General features: G+C 38.9%; 1 protein-coding gene across 3 annotated transcripts in view; it reads right to left on the reverse strand.

Moving 5' to 3' along the window:
* The window catches only part of LOC124789446 (PRKCA-binding protein), a 99,411-nt gene that overhangs the window by 14,816 nt on the left and 61,692 nt on the right, over positions 1–22,903 (reverse strand). For all 3 annotated transcript variants that reach the window (XM_047256806.1, XM_047256808.1, XM_047256807.1), the window contains 2 exons: positions 7,842–7,975; positions 7,538–7,731 (listed from right to left, as the gene is read on the reverse strand). In XM_047256806.1, coding sequence (XP_047112762.1) covers positions 7,538–7,731; positions 7,842–7,975 — 328 coding nt within the window. The remainder of the gene's footprint in view (positions 1–7,537; positions 7,732–7,841; positions 7,976–22,903) is intronic.

The raw sequence follows: 22,903 nt of genomic DNA on the forward strand, positions 1-22,903 counted from the left end.
AGAAACCATGGGTAACAGAAGAAATACTTCAGTTGATTGATGAAAGGAGGAAGTACAAACATGTTACGGGAAAATCAGGACTACAGAAGTACAAGTCGCTGAGGAATGAAATAAATAGGAAGTGCAGGGAAGCTAAGAAGAAATGGCTGCAGGAAAAATGTGAAGACATCGAAAAAGATATGATTGTCAGAAGGACAGACTCAGCATACAGGAAAGTCAAAACAACCTTTGGTGACATTAAAAGCAACGGTGGTAACATTAAGAGTGCAACGGGAATTACACTGTTAAATGCAGAGGAGAGAGCAGATAGGTGGAAGGAATACATTGAAAGCCTCTATGAGGGTGAAGATTTGTCTGATGTGATAGAAGAAGAAACAGGAGTCGATTTAGAAGAGATAGGGGATCCAGTATTGGAATCGGAATTTAAAAGAGCTTTGGAGGACTTATGGTCAAATAAGGCAGAAGGGATAGATAACATTCCATCAGAATTTCTAAAATCATTGGGGGAAGTGGCAACAAAACGACTATTCACGTTGGTTTGTAGAATATATGAATCTGGCGACATACCATCCGACTTTCGGAAAAGCATCATCCACACAATTACGAAGACGGCAAGAGCTGACAAGTGCGAGAATTATCGCACAATCAGCTTAACAGCTCATGCACCGAAGCTGCTTACAAGAATAATATACAGAAGAATGGAAAAGAAAATTGAGAATGCACTAGGTGATGATTAGTTTGGCTTTAGGAAAAGTAAAGGGACTAGAGAGGCAATTTTGACATTACGGCTAATAATGGAAGCAAGGCTAAAGAAAAATCAAGACACTTTCATAGGATTTGTCGACCTGGAAAAAGTGTTCGACAATGTAAAATGGTGCAAGCTGTTCGAGATTCTGAAGAAAGTAGGGGTAAGCTATAGGGAGAGACGGGTCATATACAATATGTACAACAACCAAGAGGGAATAATAAGAGTGGACGATCAGGAACGAAGTGCTCGTATCAAGAAGGGTGTAAGACAAGGCTATAGCCTTTCACCCCTACTCTTCAATCTGTACATCGAGGAAGCAATAATGGAAATAAAAGAAAGGTTCAGGAGTGGAATTAAAATACAAGGTGAAAGGATATCAATGATACGATTCGCTGATGACATTGCTATCCTGAGTGAAAGTGAAGAAGAATTAAATGATCTGCTGAACGGAATGAACAGTCTAATGAGTACACAGTATGGTTTGAGAGTAAATCGGAGAAAGACGAAGGTAATGAGAAGTAGTAGAAATGAGAACAGCGAGAAACTTAACATCAGGATTGATGGTCACGAAGTCAATGAAGTTAAGGAATTCTGCTACCTAGGCAGTAAAATAACCAATGACGGACGGAGCAAGGAGGACATCAGAAGCAGACTCGCTATGGCAAAAAAGGCATTTCTGGCCAAGAGAAGTCTACTAATATCAAATACCGGCCTTAATTTGAGGAAGAAATTTCTGAGGATGTATGTCTGGAGTACAGAATTGTATGGTAGTGAAACATGGACTGTGGGAAAACCGGAACAGAAGAGAATCGAAGCATTTGAGATGTGGTGCTATAGACGAATGTTGAAAATTAGGTGGACTGATAAGGTAAGGAATGAGGAGGTTCTACGCAGAATCGGAGAGGAAAGGAATATGTGGAAAACACTGATAAGGAGAAGGGACAGAATGATAGGACATCTGCTTAGACATGAGGGAATGACTTCCATGGTACTAGAGGGAGCTGTAGAGGGCAAAAACTGTAGAGGAAGACAGAGATTGGAATCCGTCAAGCAAATAATTGAGGACGTAGGTTGCAATTGCTATTCTGAGATGAAGAGGTTAGCACAGGAAGGGAATTTGTGGCGGGCCGCATCAAACCAGTCAGTAGACTGATGACCAAAAAAAAATGGTAAAGATGTCATCAGTGTATCTAAGTGACCCGTGAATAGGTTGGCATAGGAAGGAGCCATCCTGGTTCCTATGACCGTACCCCTGATCTGTTTGTATGTCTGCCCCTCAAAGGTGAAGTAGTAGTTGGTACGTGTAAAGTTGATTAAGGTAAGTAGGAAGGATGTCATAGGTTTGGAATCATGTGGGTGCTGACTGAGGAAATGTTCAGCAGCAGACAGACCATGCATGTGGGGGTTGGTGGTACAGAGGGAGGTGCCATCAATGGTGACAAGCAAGGACTTTTATTGCTGTGGGAGTGGAATGGGCACAGATTTCAGACAATCTAGGAAATGGTTGGTATCTTTGATATAGGAGGGGAGTCTTTGGAAAATGAGTTGCAGGTGTTGACTGACTAAGGCACAGATACATTCGGTGGGTGCTTTGAAGCCAGCAACTATAGGACAGCCAGGATGATTGGGTTTGTGGATTTTAGGAAGAAGGTAAAAGGTGGGGGTGTGTGGTTTGGTTGGTGTGAGAAGTTCTACAAATTTAGGTGTTACTCCCTGTGAGGGGCCTGAGGTTTTAAGGAGAGACTGCAGGTCAGTTTGAATAACAGTTATGGGATCCTGATGGCAGACGCTGTATGTAGAGGTGTCAGACAGCTGGTGTAGACCTTCACTAACATACTCCTTCTGGTCAAGTATTATAGTGGTAGATCCTTTGTCTGATGGGAGGAGCTTTTAGGGAATTTAGATAACAGCAGGATTTTGTAGGAGGAGACAAGTCTTGTAAAGTGTAAATTTGCTGATGAGGCACATAGGTCACAGATTAGCTGGGTAAGAGCAAGAGATTGCTGTACTGGGACTGTAGAAGAGCCTCTTGTCAATCTTTGTTGTCATCTGTCTTCTTCAAACTGTTATCCGTTTTCTACCTTATGTGCTAATCCATTCGTTCATTTATGTGTATTACCAACCTTAATCGGTCCCTAAATTTTTTCAAATACTGAGTTCTGTGCTTATAGTCAGGTCCACTTTTATTTGCATACGACAATTCCATTGTTATTTACAAATTTGCATACAACAATTTATGGTTCATTATGCTGCATGGCTTTCGCCAATTTATTCACAAATTTGAAAGCCACTTTCTTTTCCACTATCCACTTCTTTCACAATTTTGTGCATTTGTTTTTTGGCAAACTGCTCTGACTGACTTTTATTGCTGTCCCTTACATCACTTTAATTGCCACGATAAGTAGTCTACATTTTCTCCTATGACTTACCCAGTTTCTAAAATTTTGTCTGTTATTACGTCTTTCCCGATTGATATTTTCCTTTTTATCATTTTTTTTATCATATTCTTCTTCATTACTTCTTATTAACGATTTCTGAACAGATTTTTCTGACTTTTTTCCTTGCTTTTCTTCCATTTGTCTATCTTTTCCACCCTCTGCCTTTTTTTTGTTTTGTTGCCACTCTCATGATTTCTAACTCTCCAACTAGCCCTCTGTTGCCATGATGAATACCATCTCATATTACATCTGTTCTTTTCGAAAACATGCCTTTGCACTATCAAAACTTAGGTCCCACATTCTGTTTCTTGAAACCTGCTTGTCCCTTGGAGTTACTCCAAAAGGCCTACCACTGAAAGTCCATGTATCTGTTTGCAATCCTACCCTACAGCAGGCTCTTTTTACAGTTTCATATACAGCAAACTCTTGCTCTTACCTGGCTAATCTTTGACCTATATGCCTCATCAGCAAATTTCCCTCTACCAGACTTGTCTCCTTCTATAAAATCCTGCACTTATCTGCCCCTCATGTTTCCTTGGATGGTATCATCTCCCAAGCCAACTTCAAACTGCAACAACATGCCTAACTTCACCTCAAAAAGCCATCCCACCTTCTCCTAAACCATCTGAACAGTGGTGTTTCCCTTCCTGTCCTTCTGTAACTCCCTATACAACCACATCATCAACCACAACTCCTCTCCTACAGACTGCGCTTGGCCAACCTCCTAAACATCCCATGGCCTTCACCACTGCCTCCCAGACCAAGAATAACCCATAATCCCAAGAACCAGCCACAACAATACAGTGTCCTTAACCTCTCATCTAAAGCACTCTCCCCTCCTGAATTATCTAACAGCCTCCCTTTCAGCTTTAACCTGCATTTCATCACGCTGAATTGGTGAAGGACCTACTTTCATTCATAAGTAATATCCATTGGACATATAACTTTGCAACTCAACCCAAAACCTTTTCAACAGCAAACCTGACACTGACCTCTGCCTTGAAAAGTTCAGACCACAATCCCAACTTGATACACCATCACTACCTCAAAATCATCCCTTACAAGCCTTCCAAGAATTCCTCACAACCAGCATTGCTTCACAACCCTTCCTCAGGTCCCTACAACAAGACACTAACCTGTCCTCTGCAGAACTCCAGGCTCTATGTTCCCTAAAAGCTGATGACTCCATCATTATCCTCTCAGCAGACAAAGGATCTAGCACTGTAGTAATTGGCAAAAAGGATTATGTTAGTGAAGGTCTACACCAGCTGTCTGACACCTCTACATACAGTGTCTGCCATCAAGATCCCATCCCTGTAATTCAAACTGACCTGCAGTCCCTCCTTAAAACCTCAGGCCCCTCACAAGGACTAACACCTCAATACATAGAACTTCTCACCCCACCCAAACCATGCACCCCCACCTTTTACCTTCTTCCTAAGATCCACAACCCCAATCATCATGTCCATCTTATAGTTGCTGGCTTCAAAGCATCCACTGAACATATATCTGCCTTAGTTGGTCAACACTTGCAAATCATGGTAAAAAGACTCCCCACCTACATTAAAGATACCAACCATTTCCTAGATCATCTGAAATCTATGCCCGTCCCACTCCCACCACACACCTTGCTTGTCACCATCACTGCTACCCCAGCCTATACCAACATCCCCAATGTACATGGTCTGTCTGCTGCTGAACATTTCCTCAGTCAGCACCCACCTGATTCCAAACCTATGAAATCCTTCCTACTTACCTTATATCAACTTTATACTTACCAACAACTACTTCACCTTTGAGGAGCAGATATACAAACAGATCAGAGGTATGGCAATGGGAACCAGGATGGGCCCTTCCCATGCCACCTTTTTCATGGGTCACTTGGAGGGGGCTAACCTGCTTTGGTTTGGTTTAGATACATTGATGACATCTTTACCATATGGACTCATGGTGAGACTGATCTGCTAAAATTCCTGGAATCTCTCAATACCTTCTCCCAATATTTCACTGGTCCTATTCTGAATCCCATGCCACTTTCCTTGATGTTGCACTCGTCCTCACCGAAGGTGAGCTACACACATGTCCACATTAAACCTACCAACAAACAACAGTACTTACAATTTAACATTTTCCATCCTTTCCATGTCAAACATTCCCTCCCACACAACCTTGGCGACCAAGGAAAACATATTTGTTCTGATGCAGACTTTTTACAGCAATACACCACCATCCTCACCTCAGCCTTCACTGTACATAATTACCACACTAGCCTAGTTAAAAAGCAGATTTCATGTGCCATCACATCCAATCCTGGTACTGCTGATTCCTCCACAAAACAGCTTCGGAGCACACCACTGGTGACTCAGTATTATCCTGGTCTGCAATGTGTTAATCTGCTACTCTGACAGGAACCAGGATGGTCCCTTCCCATGCCACCTTTTTCATGGGTCACTTGGAGGGGGCTAACCTGCTTTGGTTCATAAAATCATACCCTGAAATGAGATCCATTCTGTCTGAAATTTTGCCCATCACTTCTAGAACAGCTTTCTGTCGCCCTCCCAACCTCCACAGACCCTATGCTCCTTCTGCACCCATCTCCCTGCCCTGTGGCTCCTACCCTTGTGACCATCCTCACTGCGAGATTGCCCCATGCACCCTCCTACCACATCCCATAATAGCCCTGTAACTGGCAAAGCATATACTATCAAAGGGAGAGCCACCTGTGAAATGACACATCACATATCAGCTATTAGGTAAAGACTGTTCAGCCTTCTACATCAGCAAGACTACCAGCAAATTATCAATTAGGATGAATGGGCATATGCAGAGGGTGTATACTGGCAACCAGCAATATCCTGTTGCACAGCATGCTCTATAACATGACATTTGTGACCTCAACAGCTGTTTCACCACATGCATCATCCGAATTCTTCCCCCAGATACCAGTTTCTCGGAATTCCACAGGTAGGAACTAGCACTACAACATGTCCTTGGTTCTCGCAATCCACCTGGCCTTAATTTATGTTAATTTCTTCTGTCTCAGAATTTCTTCACTGTTACTACTCTCTGCTTCACTCCATTTTAGTTTTCTCCATCTTTCATTGTCTTTCCCATCTATTTTTCACCATGCCCCTCCCACCTCTGTTACATACAATGCTTTCCACTCTTATTAACTTGTGCATGGTGTTTTAGTAGTAATCTCTGCCTTGCATATTATCCTGTCTTCCACCTTTAAGCTGTCAGGTTCTCAAATGTCATCCAATGCAGCCCCCAACAATCCATCTTTCCTTTTCATTCCGTATGGTAATTTTCCCCTGACCTGTGGTTCTGGATGATTTTCCCTGAAATCTACCCCTTTTCCTAGATCTCTCCCCAGTCCTTTTTCTTTGCCCTTCTTCCTTCCCCTTCAGCCCTTCTACCTGAAGAAGGTGCCACTGGCTCCAAAAGCTTGCAAATTACTACACCCTTTTATGTCCATGTTCTGTAGCCGCTTGGTGAGTAGATTTTTTTATCCATCCAATTAAATAATTTTGTCAATAATTTACTGTTTTCATTGTTATAGTAACCTATATTATGTTTCCCTGTTGAAAAAAGACTATTAACTGTGCATTTCCCTCTGATGTTCTCTATATATCTTACATCTTACCTACTGATTTGTTTATAATATCAAAATATTCATTGATCACACAAGCACAGCACTTCTAATTTCTGTGTGTTACCTAGCAGCACATTTATGACTCCTGCCAAAGATGATATAACTAAATAGACATGAACAATTTCTTGTTGTTGAAAGTCTTTAACATCCAAGATTTCATGCCAACACAATACCACAATGCTCACACACGTGCAGGTACCTCATAACATCTCGAGAGAACTCATAGTACAAGAGCAAAACAGAAGAAAATGCAAGTGCATAATATATCAGTCAAAAAAAGGATCAGGAAGTGCAATATTTCTATCCAGGATGTTCATATTGCCACATTCAGTTCTTGTCTGTGCAAGTGGACTCTCTGAGAGCCTATGGAATCCTGAATTTTTATTGCCCATTTAATATAAAAGAAACTTGCAAAGTCATATGAAATGAGCTCACTTTTAGTAAGACTTGAACTTTCAATAGTAATTTCTCTCACTTATAGTAATAATAATAATAATAATAATAATAATAATAATAATAATAATAAAATGTAATAATAATGGCTATCCCCATCCAGCAGAACCAATGTTAGAAACTTTCAGTCTCTTCATTAGCTATTGCTACTACTAATTTTGCTTCAGTGGAAACAATGATTCAAATACCCTTAAGAAGAAAAAAAAAAGAAAGAAAGAAAGAAAAAGACTTAATCTATTATACCTGTATTCGTAATTTCCAGTTTCCACGCGATACAGGGGTTCTTGTAAAGCACTGTAACTATACTCTTCATCATCCATTTCCTTAACTTTCAAACAGTATGAGAGGTATTCAAATTTTGTATCGGCATACTTTCGAATTGTCAGTTTTGTATCAGGAATTGCCTTGTACAGGTAGGTACCCAAGTCTGTCAATATCTGTTGACATTAAAATAAAATAATATTCATTACAGTGGTTAAAACAATAATTTGCTGTAGCACACAGTTAGTTACACTGTAAAAAATATGTCTGCAAAACTGCAACTCACAGGTTTAACAGACTTCAGCATTTGGATTCCATATTTTTCCATCTGTCTATGGTAATCACCAAACTGTCGAAATGCCTCACTGGCTCTGGGCTGAGGTTCGCGAACACCAATCGCAGCAAAAGTATCACCAAATGCTGGAAAAAACATATTATCATTCAGCAAAATGTATGTCTGTGACCACTATGAGAGAACAAATTTTATGAGTAATCTACGCAGCTGGTCATTAAAACTGCAACTCCAGGTTAGATGGCAAATGAAGTTTTCCTTATTGTTCGTATGAAGAATAGCAGGAAACATATGTGATTATATTTATGGGTGGTTTGGGGGTATACTGGATGTGATATTTAGAATGTAGAGCTGCTGCTTCTGACAGCAACAATGGCTCTAACTTGGCTTGGCACTGGAATAAGCAGGATCTTACAAAACATAACATATATCATATGAAGCAAGATGTATCAGACAGATAGGGGAACACACTATGATATATAATGAACACACAGACTACTTTAGGCTATGCAAGTATGGGAAATAAATAGTAGCCAAGCACAAACATGTGAAAGTCATCCACTAAATGGGGCTATAAAGGTTTTAGAAGTATTTCACACAGAGGAAATAGTAAGAAAACCTAAGTGAAAAAGCTGAGGTAGTACTTCACCAGGACAGATTTGACAGACATCTGTCATGGACTCCTTAATGGTTTCACAGACCTTTTATGAAATCAGTATAAACAAGGCATGCATAAAAAATTTTCATATACGACTAATGTAAGTATGCACTTCAGCATAACCACAAGTTGGTATCTTGGGAGTGGAAGGGTACAATTTCTAACACAGTGCTTTCACATGGCACTGGGCACTTAAGTGTTCACTAGACAAGTCATTGTACAAGAAAGTAGCTGGCATGACAACATACACAGTTGGGGACACCGCTGAAGAAGGCGAGGCACTCTGGTGAAAAGGTGGTAGTTTTATAGGACTGAACAGAGAAAAACAAGAAAGCAATATTTAAGTAAGATAGAGTCTGTTTGTAGAAGTGTCTTTATTTTATGATTGCTACTTTACATACTCAAGTACATCTGACTGACGATTTAAACATGGGTAGCCATATTGAAAGAGTGTGACTCTCCGAATATATAGCCGTGTGTTAATATTGCTACTTAACATAAAGACAACACATCAAGTTGCACACAAGCACAACCAAATGATACTCTCAGATTAGCTTCAGCCACAGCCTTCGTCTGAAAAGTAAACACACACACATTTATTCACAAGGGCAATCACGCACAGATGACTGCCATCTGCATCATCTTTACAGTAAGTAGCAACCTATCTTTTCCTTATATTGTTAAAAATGTTACAAGATGTGCCTGGTCAGATGACAATCACTGTAATCACAGGGATAGTTGTTTTGTATAAAGTGCATCTTACAGGTTGAATTTAGAGAAATAAATGTCCTAAGGTTATCGGTCATCTCTATACCACCACAGAAATATATGAAAATACTAAAAACCTATCAAAATATAAGACATGTAATCTACAATAAGGCATATGGTTTCTTTGCTTCATTATGAGAGCAGGAGGAGGAGGTCAGTGTTTAACGTCCAGCCAACAACGAGGTTATTAGAAACAAAGCGCAAGTTCGGATCTGGGACACATAGGGAAGGAAAACAGCTGTGCCCTTTTGAAGGAAGCATCCTGACATTTGCCTGAAGCAATTTAGGGAAACCATGGAAAAGCTAAATCAGGATAGCCGGATACGGGTTTGAACTGTCATCCTCCTGAATGTGAGTCCACTGTGCTAACCACTGCTTCATTATGAAAAGCCATGACCTATAGAAGAGTGTCTTTACCTAAAAGTGTTCTAGTACATTTGGCAGAGATAAAAAAGTAGCTCTATCCAGTTTCATCAATAACTGTTGGATGTAGAGAAGATATTTTCGCTGTTAGTCTAGCATCACAGAGTCAGCTCCAGCCAGTCTAGCCAATAACCCTATATAGATAGGAAGTGTAATAAAAAAATACAAAAATAAAAAATGGAAGAATACATTTAATGCATAACCAAGTACATTTGATCAAGAGGACAAATAAACAACTTGAATAAATGTGTCAGGCATTACCAGTTTAATATCTCTACCAGCAGATAGCAGATTGATAACAGCTTGGAAACACTAGAGAACAATCGACATGCACCATCAGAGGCTGAATGACTGGTCACGTGGGCCTAGCTGCCAGCCACACAGAGCTAGGCCAGTGGTCGTAAGTCAGCCTTGAACAGTGTGATGCATGAGCTATCACAAATCTTGCCCGGCTGCTGTTTGGATACTGACCTTGCTGTGGACATTGACTTTCCAATTACTGTTACTGGCATTCTTTCTGTGTTCAGCTCACAATGAACTTGGTTTGGTTTACAGATTAAGCGTCTGTTATCAAGAGAAAACACAAAACTTATATCTTCTTCATTGTGGGTACTACAGCCATGTTGTTGTCGTTATAGTCTTCAGTCCAGAGACTGGTTTGATACAGCTCTCCATGCTACTCTATCCTGTGCAAGCTTCATCTCCCAGTACCTACTGAAACCTACATGCTTCTGAATATGTTTAGTGTATTCATCTCTTGGTCTCCCTCTACGATTTTTACCCTCCAATACTAAATTGGTGATCCCTTGATGCCTCAGAATATGCCCTACCAACCGATCCCTTCTTCTAGTCAAGTTGTGCCACAAATTTCTCTTCTCTCCAATTTTATTCAATACCTCCTCATTAGTTATGTGGTCTACCCATCTAATCTTCAGCATTCTTCTGTAACACCACATTTTGAAGGCTTCTATTCTCTTCTTGTCTAAACTATTTATTGTCACCGTTTCACTTCCACACATGGCTACACTCCATACAAACACCTTCAGAAACGACTTCCTGACACTTAAATCCATATTAGATGTTAACACATTTCTCTTCTTCAGAAACGCTTTCCTTGCCATTGCCAGTCTACATTTTATATCCTCTCTACTTCGACCATCATCAGCTATTTTACTCCCCAAATAACAAAACTCATTTACTACTTTAAGCGTCTCATTTCCTAATCTAATTCCTGCAGCATCACCTGATTTAATTTGACTACATTCCATTATTCTTGTTTTGCTTTTGTTGATGTTCATCTTATATACTCCTTTCAAGACATGGTCCATTCCGTTCAGCTGCTCTTCCAGATCCTTTGCTGTCTCTGACAGAATTACAATGTCATCGGCGAACCACAAAGTTTTTATTTCTTCTCCATGGATTTTAATTCCAACTCCGAATTTTTCTTTTGTTTCCTTTACTGCTTGCTCAATATACAGATTGAATAACATTGGGGAGAGGCTACAATCCTGTCTCACTCCCTTCCCAACCACTGCTTCCCTTTCCTGCCCCTCAACTCTTATAACTGCCATCTGGTTTCTGTACAAATTGTAAATAGCCTTTCGCTCCCTGTATTTTTACCCCTGCCACCTTGAGAATTTCAAAGAGAGTATTCCAGTCAACATTGTCAAAAGCTTTCTCTAAGTCTACAAATTCTAGAAACATAGGTTTGCCTTTCCTTAATCTTTTTTCTAAGATAAGTTGTAAGGTCAGTATTGCCTCACATGTCCAATATTTCTACGGAATCCACACTGATCTTTCCCAAGGTCGGCTCCAACCAGTTTTTCCATTTGTCTGTAAAGAATTCGTGTTAATATTTTTCAGTTCTGATGTATTAAAGTGATAGTTCAGTAATTTTCACAGCTGTCAACACCTGCTTTCTTTGGGATTGGAATTATTATATTCTTCTTGAAGTCTGAGGGTATTTCACCTGTATCATACATCTTGCTCACTAGATGGTAGAGTTTTGTTAGGCCTGGCTCTCCCAAGGCTGTCAGTAGTTCTAATGGAATATTGTCTACTCCCGGGGCCCTGTTTCCACTTAGGTCTTTCAGTGCTCTGTCAAACTCTTCACGCAGTGTCATATCTTCTATTTCATCTTCAACTACATTCTCTTCCATTTCTATAATATTGTCCTCAAGAACATCTCCCTTGTACAGACCCACTATATACTCCTTCCACCTTTCTGCTTTCCCTTTTTTGCTTAGAACTGGGTTTCCATCTGAGCTCTTGATATTGATACAAGTGGATCTCTTTTCTCCAAAGGTCTCTTTAATTTTCCTGTAGGCAGTATCTATCTTACCCCTAGTGATATGCGCCTCTACATCCTTACATTTGTCCACTAGCCATCCATGCTTAGCCATTTTGCACTTCCCGTCGATCTCATTTTTGAGATGTTTGTATTTCTTTTCGCCTGCTGCATTTACTGCATTTTTATATTTTCTCCTTTCATCAATTAAATTCAATATCTCTTCTGTTACCCAAGGATTTCTATTAGCACTCATCTTTTTACCTACTCTTTTTACCTACTCTTTTTACCTACTTGATTCTCTGAGTACAGCCATAAATTTATTAAATGAATGTGGAATTTTCCCAATTAGGTTGTTGAAACTTTATCGGGTGCTTAGTAAGAAAAAGATTCTATGCATATAAAAATGGCAGTGTATTCATATTATGTATTTCCATTCATTTTGGTTTAAAAATAACTGTTCTTGGTGTTTACTTTATTTTAATATGTAAACCAAACTGAATGGAAATACATAAAGTAAATTAGCTGCCATTTTATACAAAGGGCACTTTTTTTTTAACTAACACTGGATAACAGTTTAAAAAGCCAACTATTCGTCTAACTGGTCTGTTCGTAATACATGTAAAAATGTGAATTAAGTGGGAAATTTTGTTAGATGAGGTAAATAAGTTGCATAAAACCACAACTGGATATATTCTCACTCTTGGACACTACCTTTTCATATGACAGCTATTAGTACCTCTCAACTTAATTTTTCTACGTATTATCAGACTGCATACTACCCTTGTCTTTTAGGGACAGCACAAGTAATCATTTTAAAAACATTTGAACTTACTGGACCACAACCTGGGCAATTTGATAGCACGTATTCCAGTCGCTGTTGATAAAAATCACAGGTATGTTGTAGTTTCCCTAACAGTCAGCACTCAATCTCCAAGTGCAGCTTTCCTGACTGTTACTTCATGATGGATTATTTCCGAGCAGTGACGGCTTGAAGTCAGCTGTTCAATATTTTAGCGCTTTGGAGAGCTACTAAATGGATGTTCCCACTTCCAAAAAGTGCTACATGACTTGAAAAACATGTTACAGGCACTATCAGTTCCTGCACATTTGTTGTTGCAGTGTGCTTCCATAGTTGTCATGGTCACAAAATTTAATCAGAAAATAGGAGACAGTTTGATTGATGAAGAAATTCTGAGGATGCTTGAAGAATCTGGTTCCAAAATTGATGATAATGGTTTTGAAATCAATGACAGTCTTTCTGAAACAACCGGCAATCTGCTTTTCTCCTTCATCATACAAGCAGGAGCCACATACTGAAGTTGAAAAAGTTTATGACATCTGGGGGACTGCAGACTTCACTGTGGCCTGACTGGAGTGTGTTAATAAAGTACAAAATATCAGCACACATTAAAACAAAAGAAACTGTGTGCAAGGCTTAGGGAATGATAAAAATTGCAATACAGCACAGGTATGAAAAATTACAGACTTTATGATCAATATGTCCTTTCACAAATCCTAACCCATTTCTTCTGCACATGTACCTAAAAATATGTAACTTTGCTTTACTGAGGCACAGTCTTCCAAAATATTTAAGATCCACTAAAATGAACCTTTTCCAAATCAATGGTAGTGTTACAGCATTTTTTGTAGGTAACACACAAAAAATTTTGTCAAAATGGATTCAATGTTGGAAATACAGGAACCGACCTAACTAAAGCTACTCATTTATTACCCCAGGAAAAATGGGGGAAATAATCTGTAAGGTTTTGAAACTTTGGGAAAGCACTCAAAGGAGATATAGCAACAAGAAACAGAAACGTTCCCTCCCCTAGCAGGTGAGCATTACCCTCCCTCAGCCCTTAATTAACTTTCTTTTACCTGTTTTCAATTTTTACAAAAAATGGTGCACTTTTCAAAGACATCTGTTATGACAAAATAATTTTTTAGTTAAATTCTGCTCAAAGAGGGTGAAGCAAAATAACCAGTTTTCGAGACTTCTATCTGGGAGATTAAAAATCCATTAGCTTGTGAGTTTGGCACAACTTTCAACTTCAATTATAATTAAATGAAATCTCTCTTCTGTTTTTCCATAACTACTTGGATTTTATACGTACAGAAATATAAATGTAGCACATAAATGTTAGTATCAAAATCTGAATTTAAAAAAAGAAAGAGTGAAATTCCTTTTAAAACTTTTAGTCATTCGGAACAATTCAGTTACTTTTAGTTCAGTATCATGAACCTTGATATTTGTATGACAAGTCACTTGTCATGAGAATTAAGAATTATTGGTGAATTAATTAACATATAGGTTGCACCTGTGTCACTAGTGAATATGAAAATTTTCTGCACCCAAGACCCATTGGTATTTTTATTTTATTTCACAATGACTGGTTTTGACAGAATCTTGCTGTCATCATCAGATCTACACTGTGCCAAAAATAAAGTAATTACAAGGATAATTTGATAAGATGTACATTTGCATTAATTTACATAACTTTGGAATTTCGTATTGACAAGTATACAAGCCACAGATACAATGAGCACACTGTTTTGCTAAAGATGTAAGATGTTAGGTGCACACATACCCCACTTGTTGGTAATTTATGTAAGGCACAAATGGCTGTGAGCACTATGGGACTTAACATCTGAGGTCATCAGTCCCCTAGAACTTAGAACTACTTAAACGTAACTAACCTAAGGACATCATATATATCCATGCCCAAGGCAGGATTCGTATCTGCGACCGTAGCAGTTGCGCGGTTCCAGACTGAAGCACCTAGAATCGCTCGGCCATAGCGGCCGACGTTTATGTAAGGGGTCGATCTGCCATAGGCTGCGTGCCTGCACAGTTAGTCCCGCAATTTGCTAGGGCTATGACTGCACTTCCTGTTTGTTTATCTCCACTCCTCGGCACATAGCTGGTACAATGGATATTTATAGGTTCTTTCTTATGTATTCGATAAACAATTGTGGTGTCATTTCCTATGAACGGAAAGTGCTCTCACTGTACTGATGCCGTGTATACATGTTAATAAGATATTTCAAAGGTATGTAAACTACTGCTTACATACATCTTATCCCTGAGATGCAGGTTTGCACACAGTGATAAATTCTCTGTCTCGGCTTTACTTTTGGTACACGGTAGATTTGATGATGACAGCAATCCTGTTGAAAATGGTCATTGTGAAATAAAATGAAAATACCAAGTGATCTTGGCTAAAGAAGATTTCCTATAATTAACCAACAACTACTGTCTTTATAACACATATACAATTACCATACATACAGCACCTATACAGCTAAAATACCACAATATCTGTTGAAGAAATAAGTTGTTGTATATAAATATTTACAGCTTCTGTCAAATTACTGCGAATCATGTAAGTACCGCTTTTGTCCTCGACAGTTTTTACACAATGTTGCACAGAGTAAGTCAGCCTTCACACACTTGCAGTTTCTCCCGCAACCTTGAGTGCAGCCACATGAAATCAGTAGCAATGTCTTGTCTGGAGGTAGTGGTCATTTCATGTGAATTTGAAAGGGGGATGAGTTTGATCATCATTGTGTTCAGCCAATACGTTTTTTAGAGTTTTTATGGTCGTTGTATCTCATTCGTGAAGACATTTATTGACTTCCTGCAATAAATCATGCATTGAAAATTGACAATCAACTACAGAATCTGCAGAATTGCATACTTCTTAGGGAACAGCATCAAATTGGTATCATAAGGACGGCCTCTTTTTCGCACAATGGAGGGGCTCAACACTAATTTAGCACAGTAGTCTTGATGATAATAGGCTTCTGTAACTTCTAAACACAAAACAATGTTGATGTGTTTGGCATTCTTTCTACTGAAACTATCATAGCATTTCTCTGCTTTCTCCAGCTCTGTGTTTCAGGGTTAAAGAATGAACTTCAAACACTCCACAGCATTTTTGGAGTGGTTTTCTTTTTCTTTCAGTTTGTAAGTCACATTTTTCAGTTCATATGAAATACTGTTTTTGAAACTGAATGGATAAAACAAAGACCATCTTAAACTTCTGTCATATATTTGCACAGTTTTCTGGTTAATTTGTTTCTTAACATTACATTGCTTAATATATTTAAATCAATCATTCAAATGTTTTGGAGAAGAGTATGAGCCTCATCCTTCTAACCCTTGCTGAAACATATCACAGTCCCCAACCACTGTAATCATTTCTGATGTCTCTCCTTCCGAAATAGATTCAACAGAAATAGAACAGGTTCAAGGTATACAACTTTGCTACCGCCGTTTGCAAATAGGTGGCGACAACGGTAAGTAGCGGTCGAAAGAAAAAGATCACAGACGTCAGGCAGTTAGCCTGACCTTGGTCAACATAACCTCATTCAAACATTAGTAGATTTGTGTCTGCATCATAAAATTGTTCATGATTGAAAATGTCAGTTTACGAGCCTAATTCTCATCATTTGCAGGAGGTGTTACTGTTTTGTTTCAGTATGAAGAAAACAGTGGCTGAGTCTCATTGAATGCTCTCAGGTACGTATGGTAAGGATGCTATTAGTGAAAGAACATGTGAGTGATTTCAACACTTCAAGAACGGTGTTTTTAACGTCATAGACTGGCATAGTGGTGGAAGAAAGAATGTTTTCATAAACGCAGAACTGGAGACATTGCTGAATGAAGACTCGCATCAAACTCAAGAAGAATTGACACGATTAGTGGGAGTGACACAGTAAGCAGTTTCAAAAGCCTCAAGGCTATGGGCATGATTCAGAAAGGATGAACTTGGGTCCCATGTGAGCTGAAACTAAGAGACGTTGAACGGCATTTGTGTGTTTGTGAACAGTTGCTTCACAGGCAAAAAAAGAAAGAGATTTCTGCATCGCATTGTGAACGGGGACAAAAAATGGGTTCATTACGATAACCCTAAACACAAAAAATCATGGGGATATCCCAGGCATGCTTCCACATCAACGGCCAAGCCGAATATTCACAGCTCCAATATCATGCTCTGCATTTGGTGGGACCAGCTCAGCGTCATGCACTATGAGGTGTTAAAACCAAGGGAAGCAATCACAGATGCTCATTATTGAACACAATTAATGCGTTTGAGCAGAGCATTAAAAGACAAACGTACGCAATACAGCGAGAGGCATGATAAAGTGATTTTGCAGCACAACAACGCTCGACCCCACGTTGCAAAAAGAGGTCAAAACGTATTTGGAAACGTTAAAATGGGAAGTCCTACCCCAAGCACTGTATTCTCCAGACATTGCTCCCTCTGTCACCTGTTTAGATCAATGGTGCATGGCCTGGCTGACCAACACTTCCGATCTTATGAAGAAGTCACAAATTGGATTGATTCATGGATCGCTTCAAAGGATGAACAATTTTTTCGATGCGGGATTCGTACACTGCCTGTGAGATGGGAGAAAGTAGTGGCCAGTGATGGAAAATACTTTGAATGATACATGTGTAACCAATTTGTTTCATTAAAGCCTCAAATGTTGGGGAAAAAACAGCAGAAGCAAAGTTGTACACCTTTTAATATTATTATTCTTCTCTCTGTCAACAGAAAAGAAAAGAGAGTAAGAAGAAAAACTGCATAGCACAACAAGCTGAGCTCTCCCGCATACCTTTAGTAAGTTTGCAACATAAAACTCAACTAAACTGGACATGGGGTGGAGGAAACAGTAGTGACAGTGAGGGGAGAATGCTGAGTGAACAGGAACAGCAACTTCCCGTTTTCACTGTTGGGCGCTTGACCCTGATTTCAACAAGAGATTCAAGTTGAAAATATATAAAATATTTTCATATACAGTGTACTCCTGGTTATTCGTATGTGGATTACCCAATTTGTGGGTTATTTGCAAATCCAAAAAAAAAATTTACAATATTTTTCTCTTGAAAACACAAATAAACATCTCATCATGTGAGCAATAAGTGCCATTTCCAATGTTTAAGCAACTGCCGCATGACAACAGAGTACTGTTTCCATTGTTATCAGCCAGCCTATTCTGTGTGCTGATAGTATTAAAATGCAGACTGTTTGGGACATTAAAAAGAAAAAGAGGAAAATATGGGATTTTGTCAGGAAATGCAATTCTAGTTCTGGCCCGTCTGCATGAAAAAGCAGGAAGAGATCTACATTGATGAATTAGATACTGCTGTTTTGCAATGGTTTAGTCAAAAACTATTACACTGCTTCAGGTGTAATGTGTGTTGAAATAGCTAAATTTTATCATGAAGTTCTAGGGTTAGGTAGAGAATTTAACACCTCATCTTGATAGTTAATCAGATTCAAACATCATCACAGGATTCGCGAACTTACTGAGCTAGGAGAGTGGTTTAATTCAAATGTTGCGGCAGCTGATTCCTTTTGGGAAAAGCTATAGAAATTTGTGGAAGAAGAGAATTTCATACCAGATCAAATTTATAACACAGATGAAAGAGGTTTACAATGGGAAAAACTACCAACCAAAACCCTTGCTTTAAAGAGTGAAGTTCATGCTCATGCATATATGTTGTCAAAGACACGCATTACAATTCTGTGAATTGCTAATGCTTCTTGGAACCACAAAGTGATACTACTAGTGACTGGAAAAAGGTATTATTTCAACCAAAAAGTAGCATGGGTCGAGAGTGAAATTTTCAAAAACTGGTTCCAGAGACATTTTGTACCACAAATTTGGCAATTTCCAGAAGAGAAAGGATTCCCATAGAAAGCTGTTCTATTGCTGGATAATGACCCTTCACACCTCATTCAGAGGTTTCTTGTGTCTGATGATGATCTCATTGTAACTAAGATTCTATCCCCTAATGTGACTGTCATTATACAGCCAGTGGACAAAGGCATAATTGCAACAGTAAAATGGCACTACCGGATTGGTCTCCTGAGAATGCTAATTGATGAGGATGATTTGGTGGCATTCTGAAAGTAACTGACAATTCTACAGGCCATACACAGGATTTCTGATGCCTGGCAGGAAATCAGGCCACACAGACTAGTTCAATCATGGAGGAAAATTCTTCCAGATGAAGAAAGTTATTTTCAGCATTTCATTAATGAAGAAATAACTGCACAAATAATGAATCTGTTTTAAATGGTTTTGAAGATGTTGATGAAGAAAACCTGAATGAGTGGCTAAAGATCAACACATCTGAACCCGGCTTCCAGTAAATGAGTGATGCCAAAATTGTGACCACTGCTTCACAACAAAACAAAGATGATGACAGTAAATGTGAAAGTGGGGATGAATAAAGAACCACACTGCAACATGTTGTCACTCTTCTAGATTATATACAGTATTGCAATGTGTTGATACTCGTCCGGAGTATACGGGCCAGAGAGCATTTCAATGAGATTACTTCTACAAGAAAAATTCGAAATGCTGTTTGAAAAAATGTCAACTCCTCAACATCAGAGGGTATTTTAACAAATAATCAAGCCTACAGTGCCTATGCACAGAACTTGGATAAACGAAGAATACATATTTGAAAATATCTCTATTATTTGTGTTTTTTTATTATTTATGCATCTTCTCCCCCATGTTACCCTTTATAATTGGGAGTAAACTGCACATAATTACTGTTTTCATTTACATACTCACTAAGCAACAAAAGTTGCAAATATTATGCATAACAGGATGTTATTCCAACTCTTATGCCTCTAAAACTATTTTCTCATTTAAATTATACATAAGATGTTTTTTGTATAGAATTGCATGAAGAACATTTTCCATAATTACAGTTACCTTCTAAAAATGACCCATTTTGTTCAGAAATTTTAAAACTGGAAGAAACTGACTTTTGCTGACATATGGCTGCAAAGATGTACTGAACTATGTTTGTCACTGCCTCCCTACAGTAAACATTTCATGAGAGATGACTGTCGTTCACAAACACCAAAAGATGTCATAGAACAACATTAGGGGATCAGGAATGAGCAGAAGGGTGCGAATGGCTTACCATTATGAATTTGGTTTGTTGTGTTATAAATCTCCAGCGTGTGTGTGTGTGTGTGTGTGTGTGTGTGTGTGTGTGTGTGTGTGTGGGTGGGTGGGTGGGTGGGTGCACGCGCATGTGTGTATGTCATGGGTCAAAGGTCATAAACAAGCAGATGGGTCATAAATCTGGCAACTGCACAACAAAATGTGATGTCAACAGAAAACATTCGACTGCACACATTAAAGATTTGATGCTATGGATTAGCACTGTTATAAGTCTTTCACTGTTTGGCCATACAGAACACCATGTGTAACCATTCTTTTTGCAGAGGATACCCTTGTGCCCAGCCGAATATGTCCCCGGTTTTCATGGTGTCTTCAGTTCACTAGCCACTGGTGATAAATCATGTATACTGATTACTTGTATCAACAATAGCAATCAGATTTGCCAATCTCATTCAGTGCAGTCCTCAACAACCAGTCTTCCCTTCTCATCCTGTCCGGTAAGTCTCCCCTGACCTGGGATTCTCCGAACTGTGCCCCATTTCCTAAACCTCACCAGTCTCTTTACATCAGCCTTCTTCCTTCCCCTTCAACCCTGCTGCCAGAAGAAGGAGCCACTGGCGCCAAAAGCTTGCAAAATTAAATACCTTTTGTAGTGATTCGAGAATTTCCATGTAAATTCTGGAACCACTTGACCTTCTGCCACCTCAAATACGCGATGTTTTAAAGATAAGTGAGAGAGAGAGAGAGAGAGAGAGAGAGAGAGAGAGAGAGCCTATTTACTGCACAACACATGTCTGTGTGTGCAGGATGGATGTTTATCGTGGGAAGACAAGAGTTGTGAAAGACAAGCAACACCGACAAGTGTTTGCCGCTCGCACCATAGAGTTGTATGGAGGATGCAAGGAGTAACTCATATTATTCCTTGGCGGTCGAATAACTGTAATTTTTATAAGCAATTATAACATGATTTGTCTAGAGACGCTTACTTAATCTTGGTGCTAGACTTGCTAGAAACAAGACCTGTTTTTGAATTTCCGAGTGGTTCTAAATCAAACTCATTTGTAAATGTTAATTGTGTTTCTAAAGCTCAAAGTACGAGTGAAATAGAAGAAGCAGAGATATTTATGTCTAAAAGGGAATTTTATGGTGTATAAATACGTCATGAATTGCCTACTTATTTAATAAGGACGGCAATCCGACTTTACACGTTCTATTGTCGAAACCGTTAGAACATGGTGACCGACGTGATCAAAACTCGAAGAAAGAGTAACAAGATATGGAACTTGTTCAACAGAGTTGTATTCTTCATAAATGGTAGAAAGGGGTGAACAATTAATAAATACCATACAAGAAAAGACGCAAGGAAAATCTCAACAGTTTAGACTAAGAAGAGTTACAACGAGGTCTATTCGACAATGAAGATCCAGTGTGGAGAGTAAGCAGCCCTCACACACATTGCGGTGGCGTGGGCCCCGTAACCAGCAACCAACACCAATGACGTGAGCTGCTGCTCACCAGTGCTGACTACAAATCCGTTCACCAACACCGATGCTGAAACCAACCTTTGACACTGCCGGCGCCCGTGCTGTTCACCGGCACTGATTCCACACCTGCTCACCGACACAGCCTAAAACTCTACACTGGGTGAGCGAAAGACAATTAATTGAGTGTGAAGTTAGGGACACTGTTCAATAACAGACTGTTAGTATAATTATTATATTCAGAGGGGAATTTTTTTAATGATAACACAATCTGAAAGTAAGACAAATATGGATAATACTCAAAAAACTAGCGAAACACCAGAACCAGCCATGGCCATGACAGTAACAAAAGAAATGCCAGACTGGACTGATTTAGCAAATTTAATTAAAGCACTAAGTCTTAAATTAGGTAACCAAAGAACAGAGTCAAATGCTCAAATTGTAACTTTAAGTGAAAGATTAGATGCACAAAGTAAAGAATTCACTGCTCACAATACTTCTTTAAGAAAGGAACTAAATACAACTCCAAATTCTCAAAGTCTTAAATTAGATTCAGTGAACACTCAAATAAATTGGATGTTCAGAATGAGACTTTAGGATTGTTAAGTGCTAGAGCAGATGAACAAAGTAAAGAATTTAGTCAGTTATGTGAAGGCATGGGAAATTTGAAGACTGAATTTGATGCTTTAACTACTAAAGTAGAGAATTTTAAAACAGATTTGAGAGAGGAGTTATCTGGTTTGTTAAGTAGTCAAGTAAACCAACTGTTCACTTACTTGAGTCAGACACAGAGCAACCAATTTCAGGACAGCTAAAAATTTAGAAAGTGATACTGAAGATAAGTAATATAATGTAGAATCTGAACTTGGTGACAAATTAGGATCATTTCAAAGTGTATGCAATGTTACATTTGATGCTGTAAAACAAGTATTAAAGAAAAGTGTTGAGAAGCAGGAAAAACTAATTCCTATAGTCCAATCACAAATTGCAGGTGTTAACACGCGAGCAGATAATGTGGAATATGACTTTAAGAAAAAACTAGTCACTTCAGACTCAATAAATATAAGTAATCTGGAGAAACAGGTAGAAGAAATAATTGATCGAAAAGTTGCCACAAGGATAATCTCCGGACACATTTCGACTGTTGCTATTTCCAAACTTAATGATAATGAAAATGTTATAGACGACTTGTGTGAAGAATTTAAATTGTCCATGGCAGAGTAGAAAATAGAATAACTTTACTTAATGTTGTGTTTCCCAGTAAAGTGATAATTGTTTTGTTGTGGGGAGGCTTTAACACAAAATTTAATGATAGTATCGGTCCATAAGTAATCGAGTGAGGTTAATGTCAGATCCATGGGATCCGGGTGGAGTCATATCTGTTTCCCCCAAGGACATTAACATTTTGTGTTAATGGGCAGAGTGACGACCACTGAATCCCGAGTTGTTTTCGGTGTTTCTTCTGTACTATATTTCCTGCACTGAATTCCCTTCAAAT

Source organism: Schistocerca piceifrons, chromosome 3 (assembly GCF_021461385.2).
Source record: "Schistocerca piceifrons isolate TAMUIC-IGC-003096 chromosome 3, iqSchPice1.1, whole genome shotgun sequence".
In the NCBI taxonomy this organism is placed as follows: Eukaryota; Metazoa; Arthropoda; class Insecta; order Orthoptera; family Acrididae; genus Schistocerca; species Schistocerca piceifrons.